This window comes from Apium graveolens, chromosome 1, assembly GCF_009905375.1.
Source record: "Apium graveolens cultivar Ventura chromosome 1, ASM990537v1, whole genome shotgun sequence".
Classification (NCBI taxonomy): Eukaryota; Viridiplantae; Streptophyta; class Magnoliopsida; order Apiales; family Apiaceae; genus Apium; species Apium graveolens.
The window spans coordinates 181738093-181760732 of NC_133647.1; the positions used below are offsets into that span (position 1 = coordinate 181738093).

The following is a 22640-nucleotide window of genomic DNA, read 5'->3' on the forward strand; positions in this document are numbered from 1 at the left end:
TTTTAACCTCAAAGTTTGCACCAATATACCCATCTGATCTTGTGGTTTCAAAGTGTTCTTTTTGCTCTTGAAGTACTGAAAACGTACATTTTTAATCTTGGATCGGGAAAAAAACCGAAGGACCTGGGAAAAAAACGGTGCAAATCAGGCGGTCCAAGGTTTAAAAGGTACGTTTTCAGTAAGGGCAAAAAAGAATACTTTAAAAACCACAGGACAAATGAGTATATTGGTGCAAACGTCAATAAGAAATGTATTCGATATTTTCTTAACGTTTAAAGATTCCATTATGTAGTATTGTTACCAACTAGATTGAAGTCTTGTACTTGAGCCTTCAAAAACTAAAAATGAGAACCGAATATGTAGCAAGCAGAAATTCTGAGATATGGAAATATACAAAACTGTGACATGTAATCTGAGGTTCCAACTTAAGATTAGCATACCAAAACATTAATCAGTCTCCTTACAAAGAAAATGCTACTAACACCAAGATTGAAATAAGAGAGACCTTTGAAAACAAAAATTGGATTGTGATGTGATGACCATTTGAAGATGAAGGTGGAGGAGTGTTTGGAGATGCAGAAGTTTTTACTTCTTTTGAGCAGGTAAAATCGCAGCGACTTGGTTGAACTATTCTGTAAACTCCAGTACTTGTTAAAATATAGACGTCTTTGTTGTTATCCTGTCCAAATGAGAAAACATAGCCTAAAGCAGCTAAACGGCTGTTCGGAACTGTGCTACAATTCATAGGAGAATCTTTGGCACAACTGAAAGGAATTGAAGTAGCACTGAAGTTTCCACTGTTTTTTGGCGTTTCAGCAGCTGCCCATATGTTACCAGCATACAAATCTGCATACACATAACTGAAACATACAGAAGGTTCATAGTGAGAATGTGTGGATAGGTGATTTAGCGTTTGTGTTCAAAGTTGAGGAGTTGGTAGTGTTTGAACTTTTTTACCTTCCATACATGCATGGATCAGTAGTAGAACGATAAAAGTACCCGCCAGATATTGCAGCTGATCCTTCCTTTTTGTTCACATCAGAATGGCTATAACCGGCGACAGGGAAGATTGGATTAATGATATCTATTGTATTGTTTTTAGAGGTAGACTGTTTGGAGTCATAAAGAAGAGGTCCTTCATAAGCTGGCCATCCATAATTTCCACCCTTGGTGATAATATCAACCTCTTCGTATTGATCCTGCAGAAAGTCAGGATCTTAAGCTCAATGTTTTGTTATAAGGTAGAAAAAACAACACATAAGAACTAAAGATGAGGAGCTCAATAAAAGTAAGTACGGCTGAACCTGGCCAGTATCTGCACAAACAAAGTAAGAAGGCCTCTCCACATCAAAGCTACAACGCCAAGGATTTCTCAGCCCTTCTGCCCAAATTTCTGGCTGTGCTTCTTTATCCTTGGAATACGGATTATCCCGTGGGATGGAATAATTTCCCCATAGATCTTTATTACCTTCACCTACAAATTTTAAGACAGATTGACGGAACAATTAACAAAAAAGACAATGACAGAGATTCATTTAAACTGTAGCAACATAGGATCTAGCATTGAGTATTATAACTATAAATATATCTACAAATTTTAAGATAGAATGACAGAACAATTAACAAAAAAAACAAAGACAGAAAATCATATAAACTGTAGCAACATAGGAACTAGAATTGAGTATTGTAACCATAAATATGTAAAGTGATATACTTACTAGGAAAGTTGTCTACATCAATCCTCATGACCTTTCCAAGCAAAGAATTTTTGTTTTGAGCGAAGTTGTGCCCTTCCCCTTTAAGTCCACCATCTCCGGTCATGATGTACATGTACTTGTCTGCAGGACTAAAGAGAACCTGCCCACCATGACTTGATGATGACGGAAGTCCTATTGTAAATATCCTTCTCACTTCAGTTGGTTTTGCTGTTTCGGCCTATAATAGATTATATGAAAATGTAAATTGATCATGAAATTCTAAATAAACACCTTGGTGGAAAGTGAATTCTAATTTAAAGTATACCTGTGAAGGCTCTGATGCTGTACCATTAGCACTGTACTCTGCAACTACCATATGATATTGGCACGGTGCATTTGCTGAACTTGAAGGTAACTTGGAAGGATCACAACCTACATCAGAGTTACAAGCACACCTTGCAGAACATCCAGGATTGGAGACCTTATCACAGTTAAACGAGGCAAAGAAACGACCATTTTGTGCAAAGTTTGGATGAAAAGCCATCCCCATCATTCCAAAGCTGGTGTCAAAATGAATTTGATCAGTTAAATCCACAAATGGACTAGACTCATCAAGTTCTAAACTTTCTCCTGACCCTTGTTCCGGAATTTTGGCTAACCATATTTTACCAGGCTGGTTAGAAAAGAAGGCGCGGTTAGAGCCGTCTGGATGAGCTACCATGTTGAGGTAAGCTGCGTTTCCAACTTTTTCAAGACACATGCCTTTAGGGGCAGGTAAAGTTTCACTTTTGTTAAAAGAAACTGGCTTGCCCTGAAAACATAAAGAATTATCCCCAGAAGCACCACCAAATGAGTCACAGAAATCGGATTTTGACTGCCATAGATCAGTTAAAGTCGACGAACTGGAATTTTGAGACGTCCCAGCACCTTGTAGTGAAGGGGCAAATGGAGAATTTATTATAGAGATATCTTGGCAAGTATCCCACACAGATGAACAGTAGCTAGTTGTGGCCTGTTTTGACACTAATGAGTCTGCTGAACCAGTGGAGTTACAAAGGACTGGAACTGGACGAGATCTGGTTCCAGCCCTGTATAATTCTGCTGAGAACGGATCACATGTCTGCACAAAAATACTACAATTTAAACTTCTTATATTGCTGTTAAAAAGAATAATTCTTTAAAAGGTTTTAGAACACATATCCTTGGTGCCAACTGGTATTAAATTTGATTCATTTGTAAAATGGGGTTGTCCTCTTAATTCATTATTATAGTATCTAGCTTTTCTAGATGCTTGCTGTCACAATCCAAATTCAGTCTTCATCATCTATAAAGACATGTAGTTAAATTTTCTGGAACAGCTTTCTATATCCACATTTTATTTTGGAGTATACGTACATTACCAAAAAAATTACTATCATTTAATTGCAGAAGAATTATTAGGGGGAAATGCACCTGAAGACTCTTCCGGATATATATCACCTTGATACTAAAGAGAGAAGGGAGGCCTAGTTTATTTTACTCTCTGACTTGCACTTACGAGATTATGAGAAGAATAGAACATGACATGGAGTCATGGACTAAGCCTATATCGATGGTGACACAAAAGAAAGATGTTTTACTTGTTTCCGCTCATGTAGCTGAGACATTCAAGAAGTAAGTTCAGGCCATGTCTCTTCATAAAGACAGATTTAACATATTTATTATAAACAAGGGAACCGTGATCTTTGGTGTCCGTGGGAGAGAAAATTATGGGCTTAAATATCAAAGTGATCACTCAACTCAACGTCATATATCAGTTTACTCATCAAAGTTAACGGGGTATTATTTGAATCACTAAAGTCATAATAAATATCATACATATACCTCAAAATATGTGCTCGAGAATTAAAATTTATTTTATGGAGTTCTATATATTTTTCTTGAATCTTATTACAAGCAAATGAAAATGTATGAATTCTAGTATTTTGTATAATATAATAAGATTTTTTTTAAATTTATATACTATTTATTTTTAATTTTATAGTCATTTGCTTTATTTAAATAAAAATAATTAGTAGATAAATTTTTAAAAATCTCAAAAAATCATCTAAAATACTATGAATTCATAACTATTCATTTGGTTGTAATAAGATTTAAAAAAAATGTTTAGAACTCCATAAAATAAATTTTAATTCTCGAGCACATATTTTGAGGTATCTGTTTGATATTTATTATTACTTTAGTGATCTAAATGATACCCCGTTAAATTTGATGATTAAACTGATATATGACCTGCGATTGACTGACCACTTTGATATTTAACCCGAAAATTATGTAAAAAGCAAATTTTTGGATGTGCATTTTAGAATCACCTGTCAATAAGATAGTATTACTCGGTAACTAGTCATATTACTATATCTTCCAACATTCAGAGTTGCAATTCACAGCAATCTTTCCTTTCTGTTCAGTATGGTATAGTTTACAATTCTTAAGTTACTTGACAAGTGTAAAACTCTTATGTGTGGCATGTTCTAGTCGAATTGGTACGAGATTACTGCTGCTAGGATCGGATTGTATAGAATACATTATCAAGGTTAAGTTGTTACCCTGGCAAGAAATTCACATAATAAAATAGAACAAGCTACTTAATAAAGTTTTATAGATTGTAAACTGTGAAATAGGAACTTACTGCACATAAGATTGATTTCACAGTAGAAGCACAGGCAGTATCAGATATGTTCATTGCCTCATATTGCTTCTGCAATTGTAAATCTTTGGCTGAATCACAGCAGACATTGCCACTATATGGACAAAAAGCCAAAGGCTTCTGTGTGGAAAAAGGTGCTCCTGTTCCAGTTCAATCAAAGCATACATAATTTAGATGGGTAAATAATCAAGTATCAGTGTGTGTTTGTGTGTGTTTTATAAAAGTGAGACTTACCAAGATCAGTACATAAAGGGAGTGATGAAATAGGATAAGGTAACACCAGCAAGAAAAGAGAAAACAAGGAGAAAAAGTTGAAAGCACCTTCCATAACTGAAGATGTGGTAGCCAGAGTGAATAAGAACAAAGAAGATCAAAACTAATCTTTCATCTGATACCTCAGCATGAGAAGACTCAGCAAGTACAGATAGCCTAACAGAACACAAATTTAAAACTGTAGGTGGCAGGAGTTGTATTTATATTACACACAGGGCCATATCATATGAGATAAGTAAGTATTAATTATAAAGAAGTCCAGAACATGTTCAACTCTCCATGTTCTAATTATACTAAGGAAAAGTCAAGTTAGGCTTTAGAGACAAAACTCGACTCGACTTTGTTCGTTTACGGTCCTACCTGTACTCTTCGAAAGTTTGTTCTAATTTGACATATCCTTTCATTTCAGATGTATGGTTGAGAACATCTAGCACTAAAGATAAAGAAAACAGTTTAGGGCAACAAATGAACAAAAATTCAAAAGTTGACTGGTGTCTCATAAATTTCAGTGGGTAGGGGCAGTTATGACTTGAGGAAATAAAGGCAAATCTAACTCTATAAAATCTTGGTAATAGTTGGCTAGACTTGTCTGAAGATGAAGGTTTTGAAATGTCTAGAAAAGCTATGTAAAAACTGTTGAAAAAGTTGAGGCTCATGTTTATCTGTTTTTTGCATTATAATATGGTCATAAAGTCAGAGCAATTTCTAAAGAGGAAGTCCAATATATATTATTATTATAAAAAATACAAAATGCAATGTTGGGGTGGAGTTCATTAAAATTATTTAACACAAAATATAGAGGTCTGTAATCTTTATAGTAATATTATATTGGATATGGAGACAAAAACAAAACAAGATATAGAGATAGAGTACAGATCATGTTTAAAATTCATAATAAAATGGGGCACTATCACAATCAAATAATTGCACCTCCTTGCTACTTAAATTATATAAAAAAAAGGTTGGTGTATTGCACATACCCGTTACCACATAGTCACAAATGACATGGATGATTGTAGTAACAAGTATTGTATTCCAATATATACAAAATATGCTAATTTCTCAACAAAAGCACCAGTGGTCTAGTGGTAGAATAGTACCCTGCCACGGTACAGACCCGGGTTCGATTCCCGGCTGGTGCATCTCTTTTAATTTTCTTTATATTTTTGAAGAAATGTTGACAATCGAGAACAGTTGCCACTTTCGCCCAGCTTCCAACTTTGCAGATACTAGGCAAAAAGTCCTAAAGTTGTGTTGAATTTTCTCGGCAATTTATGACATTTCAATGTTTCATATAGTGTGGTATTCTTTTTAGCCTCCATAGACCCTGAGTGCTGCAAATACAAATTGTTAGTCAATGTTGACACAGTAGCCTTCTGAGAAACAATAAGTTGAGAAAATGCGGAACTGCCAGAAAATTGCTTCGTAAATAATTTTATTCTACAAATATGTCCAAAATTACTTGGTATCGCATTTGGAAACGCATATGATGATATGAAACTTGCACAATTGCGATTATAAATCAACAATGATGCATAATTTGATTTTTTTTCTTCCGGAATACCTGAAAAAGATACACAAATCAGAGTAGAAATGCATTTTTAAAAGGGTATTTTTCTTTTGCAACTAGGAAGTACAAGTAGAAAGAGTAACAAATATGTTTTGGAGCAGCTACTCATATGCAGAAGGGCTGATACATGTAAAGGTCAATGTAAAGGTAACTGGGACAAGTGTACTCACGGAATAAAAAATTAACGATTTTTTTTATTAAAATATTAAGGTATAAATATTACTAATATTTTATAAAGTGGCCCTGTTAAAAAAGTTTAACCCCTATAATACTTGTAAATTTTTCATAATTTCAGTCATATTTAATTTTATTTATAGTTATATAATCATAAATTGGAGATAAATAGTTGAAATACTAATTTTAGCACTTAGAAAATAAAAAAAATAAAAATATCTAGTGAAAATGACCAAATTTTTTTCTGAATTTGGACCAAACATAATTATGTACATGATGCCCCAGAGATGCCGGGCTTGAATCGGCCACCGGTTGTACATATCTGCAAATGGGAATTGGATAGAACTTATCCATTACATCAAGTATTGGTAGACTGCAGCTCTGTTTCTTACCCAAAAATAGACAAACTGTAACTTGAAACTCAACTGCAGAACTGCTGTAGATGTAATGGTCGGCAAAAGTAAGCATCTTTGTAATTGTCATCACTAACCCACTGACCATGCTGTATTATTAGTATGACTTTGCAAAGTGTTCATTGTAACATCATACTATTACTTTTGGTTCCTGGTCCACAACTCCATATCACCCCATGACTTCTTGTCTTTATTTCATCATATTGTCAATCATAGTGTTCATGTACATCACTGCATACATCATGTTATGTACAGTCATCAATAACAAACAACTGAGAACAGTGTGCCAAGATTTCTCAAATACTATTGTTTAGCTTAACTAATTAGAGTGTATTACAATCCCTAGTTATTATTTGTCCCACTGCTCGCTTTTGTGATGCTTCCCATTTGCTACCGGATGTTGCATATTTATAATGCATGCATTAGATTTGTGAGCTTAGAAGCACATACACTTGGGTCACATGCCGAGTTCCTGTGTCGTAGACTCGGATACACCGTACACGTATCCTATTTACTAGAGCTTGAAGGTTCTTGGGCTGAGAGGTTTTCTACTGCTGCTGATAAAGATGTATACCAAAGACTGAAGAGACTCTTTCAGTTCACCAAAGAAGCATGCATGTGTTTCCTATTACTATACTGCTAACCTCTGCTAGCTTTAATTTATTTGATTTTTTCGGCAGATTTTTAGAAGTAAAAAGAGTGAAAGACACACTTATCACAGGAATACTATTATGTACATGTAAACCAACTCAGACCAGACCAAACATACAACGAGCTGAGATTTATGCAGACATATATCCCCTTGGAGTAATAATAGGTTAATAGTACTGCATTTGGTATTTCTGGAGGAATATATAATGAAATTTAGGAAACGAAAAGGCTACTTTGGTGGAAATAACATTGGTTAATTACCTTGAGATTGTACTTGAAAGCCTCTTGGGTTGGCTGAGGTCTAGAGATGCAACACATGCTGTTAAATTTTAAAATGAACCCACAGCGTCTGAGTTTGCTGCATGGGCTGATAGTTGACTTTGAACTCTGTGCTGCCAATGATGCTTTGCTAACGATTAAGAAGATGGTTGGATTCATGGACAGGCCTTCCAAGGCTAATCCTTTCTAGAGCTTTATGTAGTTACAATTTTAAGAAGTTCTGCGTTTTCAAATTTTGTAATGGCAACGCGAGTGACTATTGTTTGAAATAAAAGGGGTAATATAGTCACAATTTGCAAGTCTGATCCTCCATTCAGATTTCCAACATTCTCTAAACTTACAGGTCTTGGAAGGGGAATTTACAAATTACAGAACAAGAGGAATTCCTAATGATTTTCACAAGTATCTACTGAAAATAAGCCCCTAAGGTATTCTTTAGCTTATGATAATGGCAATAAGTGATGTAAAGCTTTTAGGTAGGTGTGCAAGTCCTTATGTTAACAGGGTTCAAATCGCACTCAACGTGAAGTCCATTAACTATGAGTACCTTGAGGAGAATCTCGGTTCTAAAAGCTCACTCCTCCTGAATGCCAACCCTGTAAACAAGAAAGTTCCAGTTCTTATTCATGGCAATAACTCTGTATCCGAGTCCCTTGTCATCGTTCAGTATGTCGATGAGGTGTGGACCAATGGTCCCTGCATTATACCCTCTGATCCCCTTGATCGTGCTGAAGCTCGATTCTGGGCTGACTATATTGATCACAAGGTATTGCTAAAGTTTCTCCAGTTGACATATCATATTATCTGCTAGTCCACTTTTTATTATCTGAATTGAAAATATATGTTATCGGGTACATTATTGATCATCAACTTAATAAGCTGGCCTTGTAATATTATTTTTTTTGTGAAATTTTGTATATTTGAAGTGGTTTCCATTAACAGCAGAGTTTAAATTGACACATGGAGAGGGAAGAAAAAATGTGGCAAGAGAGAAAATTATTGAAGGTTTGGTGCTTTTGGAGGAGGTGTTTGTAAAGTGTAACAAAGGTAAACCTTTTTTTGGTGGGGATAGTATTGGATACCTTGACATTGTTCTTGGAAGCTTCTTGGGGTGGCTTAAAGCTATCGAGACCAGTGTGATGTAGAGTTGTTCACGAACCGAGCCGAATCGAGTTTTGATCGAACCGAGCCGAGTTTTAATTTTTTTTCTAACGAGCCGAGCTTTCTTAACGAACAAAAACCTGTGTTCGAGCTCGAGCTCGTTAACGAACGAGCCGAACACGAGCTTTTATCGAACAAAATCGAGCCGAGTCGAACCGAGCCGAACACGAGCTTTCTCCATCAAAACGAGCCGAGCCGAGCCGAGCCGAGCCGAATTAAAAAATTCTGGTCAAAACACCGGTTGACTGTTAAAATAACAAATCAAATACTTTTATTTTTTTCTAAAAATTTTGTCATATCACTAAAATATATTGATCTTAACATCCGTACGGTTGGATCATTCATAAATATTTTTAAAAAAATCGAAACATTAATATGAGACTAAACACTAGTTCTAAGTACTGTTCAAACAATTGGTTGATTGTCAAAATACCAAACAAAATAAATTTATTTTTTTCTAAATTTTTTATCATGTCACTAAAATATATAGATATTAGCATCCGTACGGTTGGATCATCTATAAATATTTTTTAAAAAATCAAAACATTAATATGAGACTAAATACTAGTTACAAGTACAAGTCAAAACACCGGTTGACTGTTAAAATAACAAACCAAATACATTTATTTTTTTCTAAAACCGTTGTCATGTCACTAAAATATATAGATCTTAACATTCGTACGGTTGGATCATTCATAAATATTTTTAAAAAAATTAAAACATTAATATGATACTAAACACTAATTACAAGTACAAGTCAAAACACCGGTTGACTGTTAAAATAACAAATCAAATACATTTATTCTTTTCTAAATTTTTTGTCATATCACTAAAATATATAGATCTTAACATCCTCACGGTTGGATCATCTATAAATATTTTTAAAAAAATTAAAACATCAATACGAGACTAAACACTAGTTAGTTCAAACAAGTGGTTGATTGTCAAAATAATAAACAAAAAAAATTATTTTTTTCTAAATTTTTTATCATGTCACTAAAATATATAGATATTAATATCCGTACGGTTGGATCATCTATAAATATTTTTTAAAAAATCAAAACATTAATACGAGACTAAACACTAGTTACAAGAACAGGTCAAAACACCGGTTGACTGTCAAAATAACAAACCAAATATATTTATTTTTTTCTAAAACTTTTGTCATGTCACTAAAATATATAGATATTAACATCCATACGGTTGGATTATTCATACATATTTTTAATAAAATTGAAACAATAATATGGGACTAAACACTAGTTCTAAGTAATGTTCAAACAATTGGTTGATTGTCAAAATAACAAACAAAATAAATTTATTTTTTTCTAAATTTTTTATCATGTCACTAAAATATATAGATATTAACATCCGTACGGTTAGATCATTCATAGATATTTTTTAAAAATTGAAACATTAATATTAGACTCAACACTAATTACAAGTAAAGGTCAAAACACATGTTGACTGTTAAAATAACAAATCAAATACATTTATTTTTTCTAAAAATTTTGTCATATCACTAAAATATATAGATATTAACATCCGTACGGTTGGATCATTCATAAATATTTTTTTTAAAAATCGAAACATTAATATGGGAGAAGTACTAGTCAAACTACTAGTTAACTGTTAAAATAGCAAACCAAATATATTTATTTTTTCTAAATTTTTTATTATATCACTTAAATATATAGATCTTGACATCCGTATGGTTGTATCATTTATAAATAATTTCAAAAAATCGAAACACCGATCAGGAAATAAATACTAATTATAAGTAGTAGTCAAATCACTTGTTAACTATTAAAATATCAAATTAAAAAATTTATTTTTAATATCTGAATTTTTTCAAATTACTAAAATATATATTTTGACATTCGTATAGTTCAATAATTTGAAAATATTTATAAAAAATCTGAATAAAATTCATAATAATTAAATATATAAAAAATATTTTTTTTTTAATTTTTTTTCGAGCCGAGCCGAGCTCGAGCTGTACCGAGCCGAGCCGAGCTCGAGCCGTACCGAGCCGAGCTCGAGCCGAACATGTCAAAAGCTCGGCTCGAGCTCGTTTTCTTAACGAACACATTTTTATGTTCGAGCTCGAGCTCGAGCCGAGCCCTTAACGAGCTGAGCTCGAGCTTGTTCGCGAACGGTTCGGTTCGCGAACAGCTCTAGTCCGATGTGCAATTACTTGACATAACAAGAACTCCGGTTTTGGTAGAATGGTCCAACAGGTTTAGTATGAATGATGTTGTTAGAAATGTTGTGCCAACGACTGAGAAGGTGATAGAGCTTCTAAATGTTTATCTCAAGTTGTCTTCAACATTAAAGGCTTATGCCTATGTATTTAATCAAACAATATAATCAAACTATGATAGTCATTTATGTTTTCATGCACGCAGATTGTCGATTTCTCCCTAATTATAATATTTCATCATTTTAGACATCCTCCAAACAATCTTCTAAACCCTCACTCAACACCTCTTGATGTTGATAACTCTTATTAGTGGGCCGCTCCTTTAACACCGTGCATGGGCCGCTCCTTTGACGTTGTGCCTGGGTCCTTCGCCGCTGTGAATGTGTAGTTATAGTGGGGTTTCTACAAAACAACACCGGAAGGGAGGTTTGGGTCCTGCGGCGCCTCCGGCGTGAGAGTAAGAACTCGCTTTTGGGGAAGATGAAGATAGATATGAATGCAAGGTGGTTGTGTGTGTATATGAGTGCAAGAGAGTGATTAACCCCAAAATCTTACCTTCTTGGGCTATTTATAGCCCAAGGATAGGGTTTTGGGGTTGGTACCTTTAAATCGTAGCCATTGGTTTTAGGAGTGGAGGACACCTGGTTGGGGTGGATGCTTTACACGTGTCAGCGTGGGACTGGTCGAGGAATGTTCTGAGGATCCTCTGATACGTGCTTTGATTATTCCCATTATTGATGTGTGACAGTTGTTTTTGTCATGTGCTTGGGTCAGTACCTCATGTGCTGGGATTTCTCAAGGTTGGGCTTGCGGGACTGGGCCAGTCAGGACTGGCAGTGCGCGGGACTAGAATGAGTTAGGAGTCCAGGACTAGTCCTTCTAGGAGCTAAATGGAGTTCGGAGTCCGGGATTAGACCTTGCAGGAGCTATGTGTACTATCATATGCCCTCACTCCCTTATGCAGATTTTCTGGATGGGGGAGTAAATTTGGGCTTGTTTGAAGAATTTGAGTTTTTGATTGGTGTCTTTAGAAGAATTTGAGCTTTCCATGCCACCCAGTCCGGATTGCTCTGAGTTCGGCCAATCAGGACTAATGTTGGTTGTTCTTAGAAGGATTTTAGCTTTCCTTGTCCCCCAGTCCGAATTGGGCTAAGTTCAGCCAATTAGGACTAAAATTGGTTGTCTTTAGAAGAATTTGAGCTTTCCTTGTCCCCCAGTCCGGATTGCGCTGAGTTCGGCCAATCAGGACTGAGGTTGGTTGTTCTTAGAAGAATTTGAGTTTTCCTTGCCCCCAGTCCGTATTGCACTGAGTTCAGCCAATCAAGACTAAGGTTGGTTGTTCTTAGAAGAATTTGAGTTTTCCTTGCCCCCCCAGTCCGGATTGCACTGAGTTCGGCCAATCAGGATTAAGGTCTGTTGTTCTTAGAAGAATTTGAGCTTTCCTTGCCCCACAGTCCGGATTGCACTGAGTTCGGCCAATCAGGACTAAGGTTTGTTGTTCTTAGAAGAAATTGAGCTTTCCTTGCCCCCAGTCCAGATTGGGATGAGTTCATCCAGTCAGGACTAAAGTTGGTGGTCTTTAGAAGAATTTGAGCTCTCATTGCCCCCCAGTCCGGATCGCGCTGAGTTCGGCCAATCAGGATTAAGGTTGGTTGTTCTTAGAAGAATTTGAGCTTTCCTTGCCCCCAGCCCGGATTGCGCTGAATTCAGCCAATCAGGACTAAGGTTGGTGGTTTTTAGAAGGATTTGAGCTTTCCTTGCCCCCCAATCCGGATTGCGCTGAGTTCGGCCAATCAGGACTACGGTTTGTTGTTCTTAGAAGAATTTGAGCTTTTCTTTCCCCCTAGTCCGGATTGCGCTGAGTTCGGCCAATCAGGACTAAGGTTGATTGATCTTAGAAGAATTTGAGCTTTCCTTGCCCCCCAGCCCGGATTACGCTGCGGGAAGTAGTCCGGACTTGGAAGTTGAAAAGGATTTGGGGATTTTCCCCCCAATGATTTGAATTATTACAGTTGTCTTTTTTTAAAAGATGTGCTGTAATAATGACTCTTCATTAATCACCGTGGGTGATGGGCGGTCAGGATCGTGCCACGTGGCATGACCTGTTGGGATTCACCGTGCCTATAAAAGGCATTCTTCCCCCTTCTTTTTCTTTGTTACCTTTCTCTTGTTCTTGTTTTTATCTCTTCGTTTTCTTCCTGCTTTGTTCCTGGTTTTAGAGAGGAGTTCTTGAGTATTTTCTAGTTGTGTGGTGGTCGTCCCCAGCCGCTCCATATTTTTTATCTCCGTGAGTCTCTATTCCTTCTTTGTTTTTTTATTCGAGTTTGTTGTTCTGTTGATTTTTGTGTTTGTACTATTGTGCTTGTGTGCTGTTGTTTTTTGTTTTTGTTGAATGTTTATATGTATATCTGTATGTATATTTGTTTGTGTTGTACTTTGGTGTTTGATTTTGGTTAGTCGTGTTTCTAGAATTAGGGTTTTTTGGTTGAGTCCGGACTTGGCTTCTTAGTACGGATTGATATTTTTGTATTTGGTTCTTGTTGTTTTTGTGTTATTGTGACTTGTGTCCGTAGTGATAGGCTAGTTCTAGGGTTTTATAGTCCGGAGTGGTTATTATGTTTTTGTGTTTGTTTTGGCTTTTGAGCTTCGGGTCTCCGGACTATTGGCTTTTGACTTAGGGTAAAATTGAACATAGGGTAGTCCGGACCATGTAGCTTTCAAGATAAATAAACTGTAGGGATTTAGACTAATCTTTACCACTTGTTTTAGGTTTATGGTCCGGACTAAAGCTCGTACAAAGGCCTACATTACCTGCTATCCGGGGCCGTCTGGTTCAGATTTAGAATCTTCTAGTGATTCTGAGCGAATTGAAATGGGGAAGAAGGCGTCCACCTCTGACTCTGAAGGTATAACTAAGTTGTTTGTAGATAGGATCTCCTCTAAGAAGGTGCCTTGCAATCCGGAGGGTTTATGGGTTGACACCCCGGGTTACTTCATCACCAGGAGTGATGAGATAGAGAACAACTTCTATTATAGAAGTATTAGGTCCGGGTACGCGAGGCAGCCTAATGCGGGTCTGGGGCCGTACGATAAGGATGAATTCGACAGAAAGTTCGCCGGGAGTATTGTTGCCAAGGAACATTATGAGTTGAAGGAAGAGTACGTTGCTTTGGACCATGCGGCACATGATCCTTCAATCCGGGCTACTTTCCGGCTCGATCCCCAGATTGAATGGAGGTGGCCTGAGCCCGGAGAGAGGATATATCATAGGCCGGTTGATGGGTTTATTCCGGTTTGGCTGGAGCATCTCCGGTCCGGGTGGAATCCGCACTGGCATTTATTCCTCAAACATTTATGTAAATATGAGTATAAGCTTTCCCCGATGCAGATAACTCCGAATGGAATCAAATGGATGACCTGGTTTATTGCTTCCTGCAACCAGTTCAAAGTTCATCCCACTTTCACGTTGTGGCATCATATCTTCAGCCTAGTCCGGTCTAGCCAGATGCCTTTGCATGAGCTTCGCTTCCGGGCTGTTTGACTGGTTTCCTGTTGGGGTTGACATCTAAGCAGTGCATTGCTATGGACTCATGTAGTCCGGGCATATCCCCTGGACTCCAGGCAAAAACATCTTTGTACTCCCGGAGCAGGGACGCTAATCTTTCCTTGAAGGACTCTTCGAGTTCTGACCCAACTTTCACTTTTTTGTTAGGACTGCTTTAATCAACCTGGACTTCTTCTGTTTCGACTGCAGCTTCGATTTTTGCTTGTTCTTTGTTTGAAACCATTTGATGAATTTGGGCTTCAGAGTTCTTCTTTAGGTAGAAGTTCCCCTATTCTGGTTCTTTTGTTTTGGTTGCTTGCATGGTAGGACTAGCTTGGTCTAGGACCTGATTTGCCTTGTCGACTACCATTACTTGGTTGCCTGTTGGTCCCTCCGGACTTGTTATATTTGCTTTTGGTTCCGGACTTGACTCAAAGAGTTGTATTTCTTTTATGGTTTCTTTTCTTGGCTGGGGTCGGTGCTTCTTCATGCTTTGTTGCTTGTGAAGGACTATTGCCTTCCTTTTGTTGTCTTGGTGGGTTTTTTCCATCACTAACCCCTGGTTGTAGCATGTTTCAGCAATTCCATAATCTCCTTTTATCTCCCCGACTCCTGTCATGGTTAAGAACTTGATTTTGAGATGGGAGATTGAAGTTATCGCTTGCATCATTGTTAGAGCTGACCTGCCAATGATTCCATTGTATGACGAAGGAGTGTTGATGACATAAAATTTTATGACATGAGTTACTTGGTTAGGAGCAGTTCCGAAAATGACAGGTAGATACAAAGTTCCCTGGATCGGGACTAAGTTGTGTCCGAACCCATAGAGTGGATCCTCCCGGCAATCATTTGAGCGGACGCTCCCCAACTGTATTCGATCCACTGTGTGCTTGAAGAGAAAATTTACTGAGGAACCATTATCTATGAGCATTCTTCTTACTTCATTATCAAAGATGTCCAAAGTGACAACCAAAGCTGCATTGTGATGAGGGTTGACTCATTTATAGTCCTTACTGCTGAAGGATATCACCAGGTCTGAGAGTGATTGGATTGAGAGCACTTCTTCACCGAAGTCCGGGCTCTTAAGTGGGGAGTGGGAGCCTCCTAGGACTACGTTGACTACATTTTTTCCTCTCTTCTGTGCCTCCCCTCTGTTATTGTTGTTGTCCCGGACTAGGTACTTTTTCATATTTCCTTTCTTCACTTGGTCTTCAATGAAGTACTTGAGTGATAAGCAGTTTTCAGTCTTGTGGCCATGGGTCTCATGATAATCGCACTGCCTGTTATAAGGCCTGCTCTCCGGAGGAGTTTGCATAGGCTTCGGAGGATAATAGAAGGGTTTGTCTTTTACCTCTTTCAAGTTTTCCTCCCGGGTCATGTTGAGAGGAGTCCAGTCTGGCTCCTGCTTCGGCTCCCGGGGTTGCTTCTCGGGTCCTGGATCGCTCTTTAACTCATGTTTAGGACCGAGTCTCTGAAAAACCGGAGTAGTTTTTCTTTCTTGGCTTTGTTGGTTTTGCTTGAACTTCTTGTCCTGATGGTAACCCCCTTTCGGTCGGTCATCAGTGTTCTTACTCCTGGACCCCCCATTCCGGGTCATCCTCATTGCCTGGAGCACATATATTTCTTTTATGAATCTGGAAGCCATGGAGTAGGCTGCTGCCAGACTTTGTGGCTCCTTATTGATCAGCTCTACGATATATCTCTCATTGTGCTCTGGGTCCAAATTTCTCCTGAAAATGTTCAAAGCCTCCCGCTCATCCAAACTCGAGACTTTGTTGATTCCTTCCTGGAACCAGCGCATATATGTAGAGAGAGATTCATTGTCATGCTGTCGGATTGTCTCCAGGTGACACATGTGCATTTCGTGCATTTTATTTGCCCGAAATCTCCGAAGAAAGGAAGTGCGGAACTCCTTCCAACTATGGATGTTGCGGGAGGGGATTCTGCTGAACCATCTCTGGCCCCTCCCTTAAGAGTTGAAGCGAAGAACCTTGATTTCATCAAGTCATTGTAGTAATATATTTACGTGATCTGCTCAAAGTAGTTCAGGTGTTCTTCCGGATCTTCTAGACCGTCAAAGGAGTCAAAGTTGTAGTGTTTAAAGTCCCGCTGCCGGGGAATGGCCTCCAAGGAGTTGCTGAAAGGAGTTAATGTTTCTCGAGTTTCTACTCCTGAGTCTCTATCCAGCTTTCTTTGCAATTCATAGATCATGTCTTTTAAGTCCTTCTGCTTTTCTTCTTCTTCATCATCAGAAATCAGCTCCGGAGTGGGGTCCCTCCGGGTTCTCTTGGTCCTGGACTTAGCCAGTAGCTTTTCTTCTTCTGACTGCATCCTTTTTTGGATGTTTAGTTCAAGCTTTGCTTCTTCCTCTTTCCTGATTTGCTCCTGCATTTCTTCTAATCTTCTCTGCTTAACAACTGTTTTCTTATTATATTGATCCTTTTTGCTTTTCTTTCCCTTAGCTCCAATACGATCAAATACAAATCTTTTTGATTGCTGGGAGTCCCCGTACTCCCCCGGTTCTTTCTCAAATTGGGCCTCTTCTTGGAGCCGGGTTTGCTCCTGCCTGTAAAGCCTGATTGCTTCTGCCAGTTCATCACTTGTAAGGTTGGCCATGTGCTCTTCGGCCACCGGGACATTAGTGTACTTATATTGGTTCAACTCAATAAGGCTTCTGGCGTCCCTGGTGTTTACAATTCTCTCCACGACGGGAGTGTGTTACAATGGTTGCTTCTGGAATGCTTCGGCTCCTGCATCAAGGGCCTGGGAGTGGTCCGACTCCTGGACCTGAGTACTAGCAGATGGTCTCCCAGAAGTATGCTTTCCTGGTCTTGCCATTTCTCAACAATACCAACAACAACTAACAACAATATGCTACCAGAAAGTATCGAACTAAGGTTGCTTTTTGAAAATTGCAAAAACTACCCAGAATAATAACAAGCACTAACAAATAGCTTCCTGGGGCTAGTTTGCACAATCTTGTGGGACTACTCAACAATGTGGTAGAACAAGTATAACAGGGTTGTATAACACAAAGCAATATTCAAACTAGAGCGAAATTGGGGTTCTAAAATGATCAAAACTAACAATAGCACACACAAACGTGGCTTAAATCAACGAAATGAGGCTCACACAAACGTGGCCTAAAATAACGAGCACACACAAATGTGGCTTAAATCAACAACATTCATGTTTATAAGAAAGTTTGGTTGCTTGGGTTCTTACAAGTTAAATAAATGGACTCTTTCAAGAGCTTGCTGATGAAGGTGAATCCAGGGGCACCGAGACCCAAGGATGGAGAACCCCTCCTTCTAGCGCCAAATGATAACTCCTGGTGGCGGGGCCGCTCCTTTCGACGCCGTGCCTGGATCCTTCGCCGCTGTGGAGGTGTAGCTGTGGTGGGATTCCTACAAAACAACACCGGAAGGGGGGTTTGGGTCCCGCGGCCCCTCCGGCGTGAGAGTAAGAACTCACTTTTGGGGAAGATGAAGATAGAAATGAATGCAAGGTGGTTGTGTGTGTGTATGAGTGTAAGAGAGTGATTAACCCCAAAACCTTACCTTCTTGGGCTATTTATAGCCCAAGGATAGGGTTTTGGGGTTGGTACCTTTAAATCATAGCCATTGATTCTGGGAGCGGAGGACACCTGGTTGGGGTGGATGCTTTACACATGTCAGCGCGGGACTGCTCGAGGAATGTTCTGAGGATCCTCTGACATGTGCCTTGATTATTCCCATTATTGATGTGTGACAATTATCCCTGTCATGTGCTTGGGTCAGTGCCTCACGTGCTGGGATTTCTCAAGGTTGGGCTTGCGGGACTGGGCCAGTCAGGACTGGCAGTACGCGGGACTAGACTGAGTTAGGAGTCCAGGACTAATCCTTCCAGGAGCTATATGGAGTTAGAAGTCCGGGATTAGACCTTGCAGGAGCTATGTGTACTATCAGATGTAAAAGTATCTTTCTCGCTCCCTTTAAGGGATGTCGAGAAAAGACAATGATGAGTGTGTAAGTGTGTTTAACTAGCAGGAAAAAAATCTCCTAAACACTAATATGGTAGGGATATGATCTAACACCCAACTTTGCATAATGGACAGATTGAATTGGTTTAATTCGAAGATTTACTACTTTGGATCTTAGTATGTACAATGGAACAAATTGCATAATCATGCAACTTCTGTAAGAGGATGTATTTAATCAAGATTTTAAAGGATTTTCTAGGATTCTTAAAATTAAGGGGTATTTAATTTGGATTTTAATTTTTTTTAAATATGATGGTATTCAATGAGGATTATTTAAAATCTTTTAAAATTGGGTATTCAATTTAGATTTTAAAAAATCCTCTGAAATATAGTGATATTCAATTTGTATTTTAAAAAATCCATCAAAATCTGATGGTATTTAAAAGTTTATGGTCTTTTTTATTTGATAATTTTGTGGATATTTCGATGAATTTGCGCTAGTACATTTTTTATCTTTTAAAAGTATGTACGACATTTTCCATTAACTCTATTAAAATTCACATAGAATTGAAATCAACAAAAATCTTATCAATACTCTAAAATCCATATTAAATACACCCCTATAAATATTTACGACATTTAATCCATACTGCAACCAGTTAATAAATAAATATGATAGCTGCTTGAAGTTGGAAACTTATTCTTGATACAATCATGATTCATATAAGTAGTTCAGACATGCTTTTCACGCCCATATTCCTTGTTCTTACTCGTTTTTCTGTGATAAGTACAAATATTTATAATTTTAATTTATTTTAATTGGTTAACACTTCTAATAATGATGGACTTCCCAGTATTCACGATAATTAAACCAATCAAAATACTTCAAAATCCTAAATTTTAGTATTTATCATACACACACAAGACATAGTACTCATCATGTACCCATAAGCACACTGGATAAACCCTGCTATTTATATGTTTATATGTTAATAACTCAGGCCTAGTAGGCTTAAGGAAGGAATTTCTTGTTGAAGTGCGTAATGTAATGAGCCCCAAACCTAGGTCCATTGATATTTAGAAACCTAGGTCCATTGATATTTAAGGCAATTCTAATACTCCTCACTGACTATTTATTTGTCACATTTATTTTTTATAATTAAATTAACTAATATTTGATTAAATATTAAGGTTACTCTAATAATTTTTTCAAAAAACTGAAAATTATATATTAAATTAAATTAAATATTCTTTTCGGTGATATAATTTTTTTATTTAATTATAAAATATTAATAAATTTTAGTCAAATTTTGATCAATTTGACTCTAAAAAGTCAAATGTGATAAAAAGAAACGAAGGGAATAATATATAATAAAATATCATGTTCTAGTAATTTTAGATATTAGTTATTCTAATAATTTAAGATTTTATTTTGAAATTCAACTGTAGTGATGATCCCGATACTCATTCTATATTATTGTTAATATAATAAATTTGGATATATTTGGAAAGAAATGGGAAGAAGAAAGAGAAAGGAAGTGTTGACGGAGGAATCTGGTAACAACAAAGTTTGAGATTTCTCACCGGAACCAATATCCGTGTCGGTGGTTCTTCGCCGAAAAAGTGAGCGGAGTGTGGTGGTTGTGTGTTAATTGGTGGTTGAGATTGATTAGGACAGGTGGTGGCTCCTTTTCAGCTCTCAACTTCTTACCCTTTCAATGTGCCTATGTACCCTTTATATAGGGATCAAGCCTGACGTAGTTCTTGGGGAACAAGAAATCTAATGGGGCTCTCAACTTCTTACCCTTTCAATGTGCCTACGTACACTTTATATAGGGATTAAGCCTGACGTAGTTCTTGGGGAACAAGAAATCTAATGGGCTTAGACTTCTTATTCCTAGGCCCAGTAGAAGTCCTTCCAGAATCCATCTTCCGCTAGCTTTAGGAATGTCCAACTATGAGGCCCACCCAAGGCTCGTCCATAATCGTAAGAATTCACGGATAGTATATCTCCCTGCGCAAGGATAACACTCCGCTACAACTATCTCCCTTGATTTACGAACGCAGGTATAGCCACGGTTCACCCCAAATACCGAACGCGTCCCTGTCCCCCGAATGAGGATAACCCACCAGATAGAAGGACAGGTGATCCAAAGCTCTTGGGTGCAAAATGCAGGATGACTCCAAACTTCTCCAACGAGAACACCCGTTAAATACAAGAACAGAGCTCCCAAAGCACGCACCAATATTAACCCCGCATTCCCAACGAGGACACCCGTTGAATACAGGAGGTGGCCTTCAATCATCAGGCATACCCCTGGAGGCCTTCAAGTTTTTTACGGACATCCCCCTCCATGACTGTCTCAATAAGGGAATTCTTCAAAGAGTACCTGGAACAAATATGTTAGTAAAAATATCTTCCATTGCTCCTCCTATACTGGCACTTCATCCTGAATTCATTCTTCCCAAGCCGTGCACTCCTTTAGGACAGAACACGTCCTGACCCTGTAGACTGCACGCTTTTTTCAAACTAATCATATTCTATGTCTTCACCCACGGAGGGCGCGTCCTCCATAATCCTTAACTATCCATATCAAACATCCCAGTCAAATGGTAGCGTGTCCTCAACAACCAGGGCGCATCCTCCTTCCCACCTTCGTAGTCCAAAAACCTAATGTCCATTTTTTACCCAAATTAGACTCCAATTGACTTATCTTTGACTCGAAATTATCCGTGCCAAATTTTGGCTATAACAACTACCCCCCAAATTCCATACGCAGTTGAAAACAAAGTTGGAATTTCTACTCTCAGAATCGCCTAGTAAAATTTGGCTTGCTATTTTTTAGACATCAGGACGCGCCCTCCTCTATGGGCGCATCATCAGTTTGTACAAGTATTTTCTGAAATTTGAAGCATTTTTTGTCATTGTATGACAGATGTCCCATACATCACCATTACCTTTTCTCTATAAATACCCTTCGAAAATCAACCACCCTTTTACTCTCTCTCTCTCTCTCTCTTCAAAACCACCATCACCACCATTGTAAGGAGTTAAGTTCAAAAATCCGACGATTAAACCGGCCATTTTCCCAGTTTTTACAGTCAATCGATCTCCAAGTTCCAAGGTATGTAAATCTTCTTTCATTTCTTCATTTCATCGAGTAAATCTACTGTAGCAAAAAAAAACCGTTCGTGTTCTTTATTTCCCCCTTACCTGTTCTTCATTATATGTATAAGTGTATGTATCTGCTAAATCTCTATATTTTGCTCTTTTGATTTTGTAATCGCATATTTTAGGGTTGATCTAAATTTTCCCAAAATAATCAACAATCAATTAGAATTCCACTAAAACTAGCAGTCTTGACGCTTCAACTTAGATCCAGGTATTTGACGACACGTCCTTGTATGTGGGCGCGTCATATCTTATTTTTTAGGTTCTAGAAAACCCCTCCTCACCTTTCTCTGACACCTTCTTCTCTTTTAGTTAAAAGAACCCAGAAAGAGCTGGTGGGAAAGAAGAAAAGGAGAGTTGAACAAGTCTTGAAGTACGCTGAGAAAAAATTCAACCTCAAAGACATGATCACGGAGGCTAACTTGAAGAGAATGGGTGCCCTTTCCGAACGGGTAGGATCCCTTTGCAAATATAGAGAATTTGTTAATGGAAAACATGTTCCAACTGCTTCTGAAAAAGCTAAGGGATTTGATGTCAATGAGTTGGTTCAAATTGACATTAATAGATTGGTGGATTTGGAACAAGGTAAGATTAAAAATACTAGGATGCGTTCTCATACTTTGGACGCGTCTTATGTAACTTACTTTCCATTTTATATATTTATGTATATGCCTTCATAGTTCAAACAGGGCGTGTCATGGCACTTAGGACGTGTCATGTTTATTATAGCTTTTCATGCATCCTTCTTTTGTCTTTAAGACGCGTCCTATTTGCAGGGCTTTTGGTTGGCATCTTTTACTTGTATTACTCTCCATACACGCATCACCCTTTAGAATACGTCTTCTAATTTTCTCTT

General features: G+C 37.8%; 3 protein-coding genes and 1 non-coding gene across 4 annotated transcripts; 2 read left to right on the forward strand and 2 right to left on the reverse strand.

The window, feature by feature from the left end:
• Positions 1–358: 358 nt before the first annotated feature.
• On the reverse strand, positions 359–5263 carry LOC141672620 (HIPL1 protein-like). The gene is made up of 7 exons (XM_074479274.1): positions 4618–5263; positions 4366–4523; positions 2023–2817; positions 1719–1935; positions 1305–1474; positions 958–1199; positions 359–860 (listed from the first exon to the last, which is right to left on the reverse strand). Exons 1-7 carry the CDS (start codon positions 4709–4711, stop codon positions 461–463), a joined length of 2076 nt encoding a protein of 691 aa, XP_074335375.1. The 5' UTR covers positions 4712–5263; the 3' UTR covers positions 359–460.
• A 464-nt stretch (positions 5264–5727) lies between these two features.
• Positions 5728–5798, forward strand: TRNAG-GCC (transfer RNA glycine (anticodon GCC)). Its single transcript has one exon. It is a non-coding gene; the product is annotated as a tRNA-Gly (tRNA).
• A 1376-nt stretch (positions 5799–7174) lies between these two features.
• Positions 7175–9156, forward strand: LOC141722568 (glutathione S-transferase U17-like). Its single transcript, XM_074525046.1, has 2 exons — positions 7175–8509; positions 8670–9156. The coding sequence occupies exons 1-2, from the start codon at positions 8186–8188 to the stop codon at positions 8886–8888; spliced, it is 543 nt and encodes a 180-aa protein (XP_074381147.1). The 5' UTR covers positions 7175–8185; the 3' UTR covers positions 8889–9156.
• A 6492-nt stretch (positions 9157–15648) lies between these two features.
• On the reverse strand, positions 15649–16512 carry LOC141712728 (uncharacterized). The gene has a single exon (XM_074515773.1). The coding sequence runs from the start codon at positions 16510–16512 to the stop codon at positions 15649–15651; it is 864 nt and encodes a 287-aa protein (XP_074371874.1).
• Between the last annotated feature and the right edge of the window lie 6128 nt (positions 16513–22640).

Coding starts and splice junctions, on each gene's coding strand:
- LOC141722568 (XM_074525046.1), top strand. CDS start 8,186: ATGATAATGGCAATAAGTGATGTAAAGCTTTTAGGTAGGTGTGCAAGT. Junction 8,510..8,669: donor CTGACTATATTGATCACAAG/GTATTGCTAAAG, acceptor GTATATTTGAAG/TGGTTTCCATTAACAGCAGA.
- LOC141712728 (XM_074515773.1), bottom strand. CDS start 16,512: ATGCACATGTGTCACCTGGAGACAATCCGACAGCATGACAATGAATCT.
- LOC141672620 (XM_074479274.1), bottom strand. CDS start 4,711: ATGGAAGGTGCTTTCAACTTTTTCTCCTTGTTTTCTCTTTTCTTGCTG. Junction 4,524..4,617: donor CCCTTTATGTACTGATCTTG/GTAAGTCTCACT, acceptor GAACTGGAACAG/GAGCACCTTTTTCCACACAG. Junction 2,818..4,365: donor TGAAATCAATCTTATGTGCA/GTAAGTTCCTAT, acceptor ATTTTTGTGCAG/ACATGTGATCCGTTCTCAGC.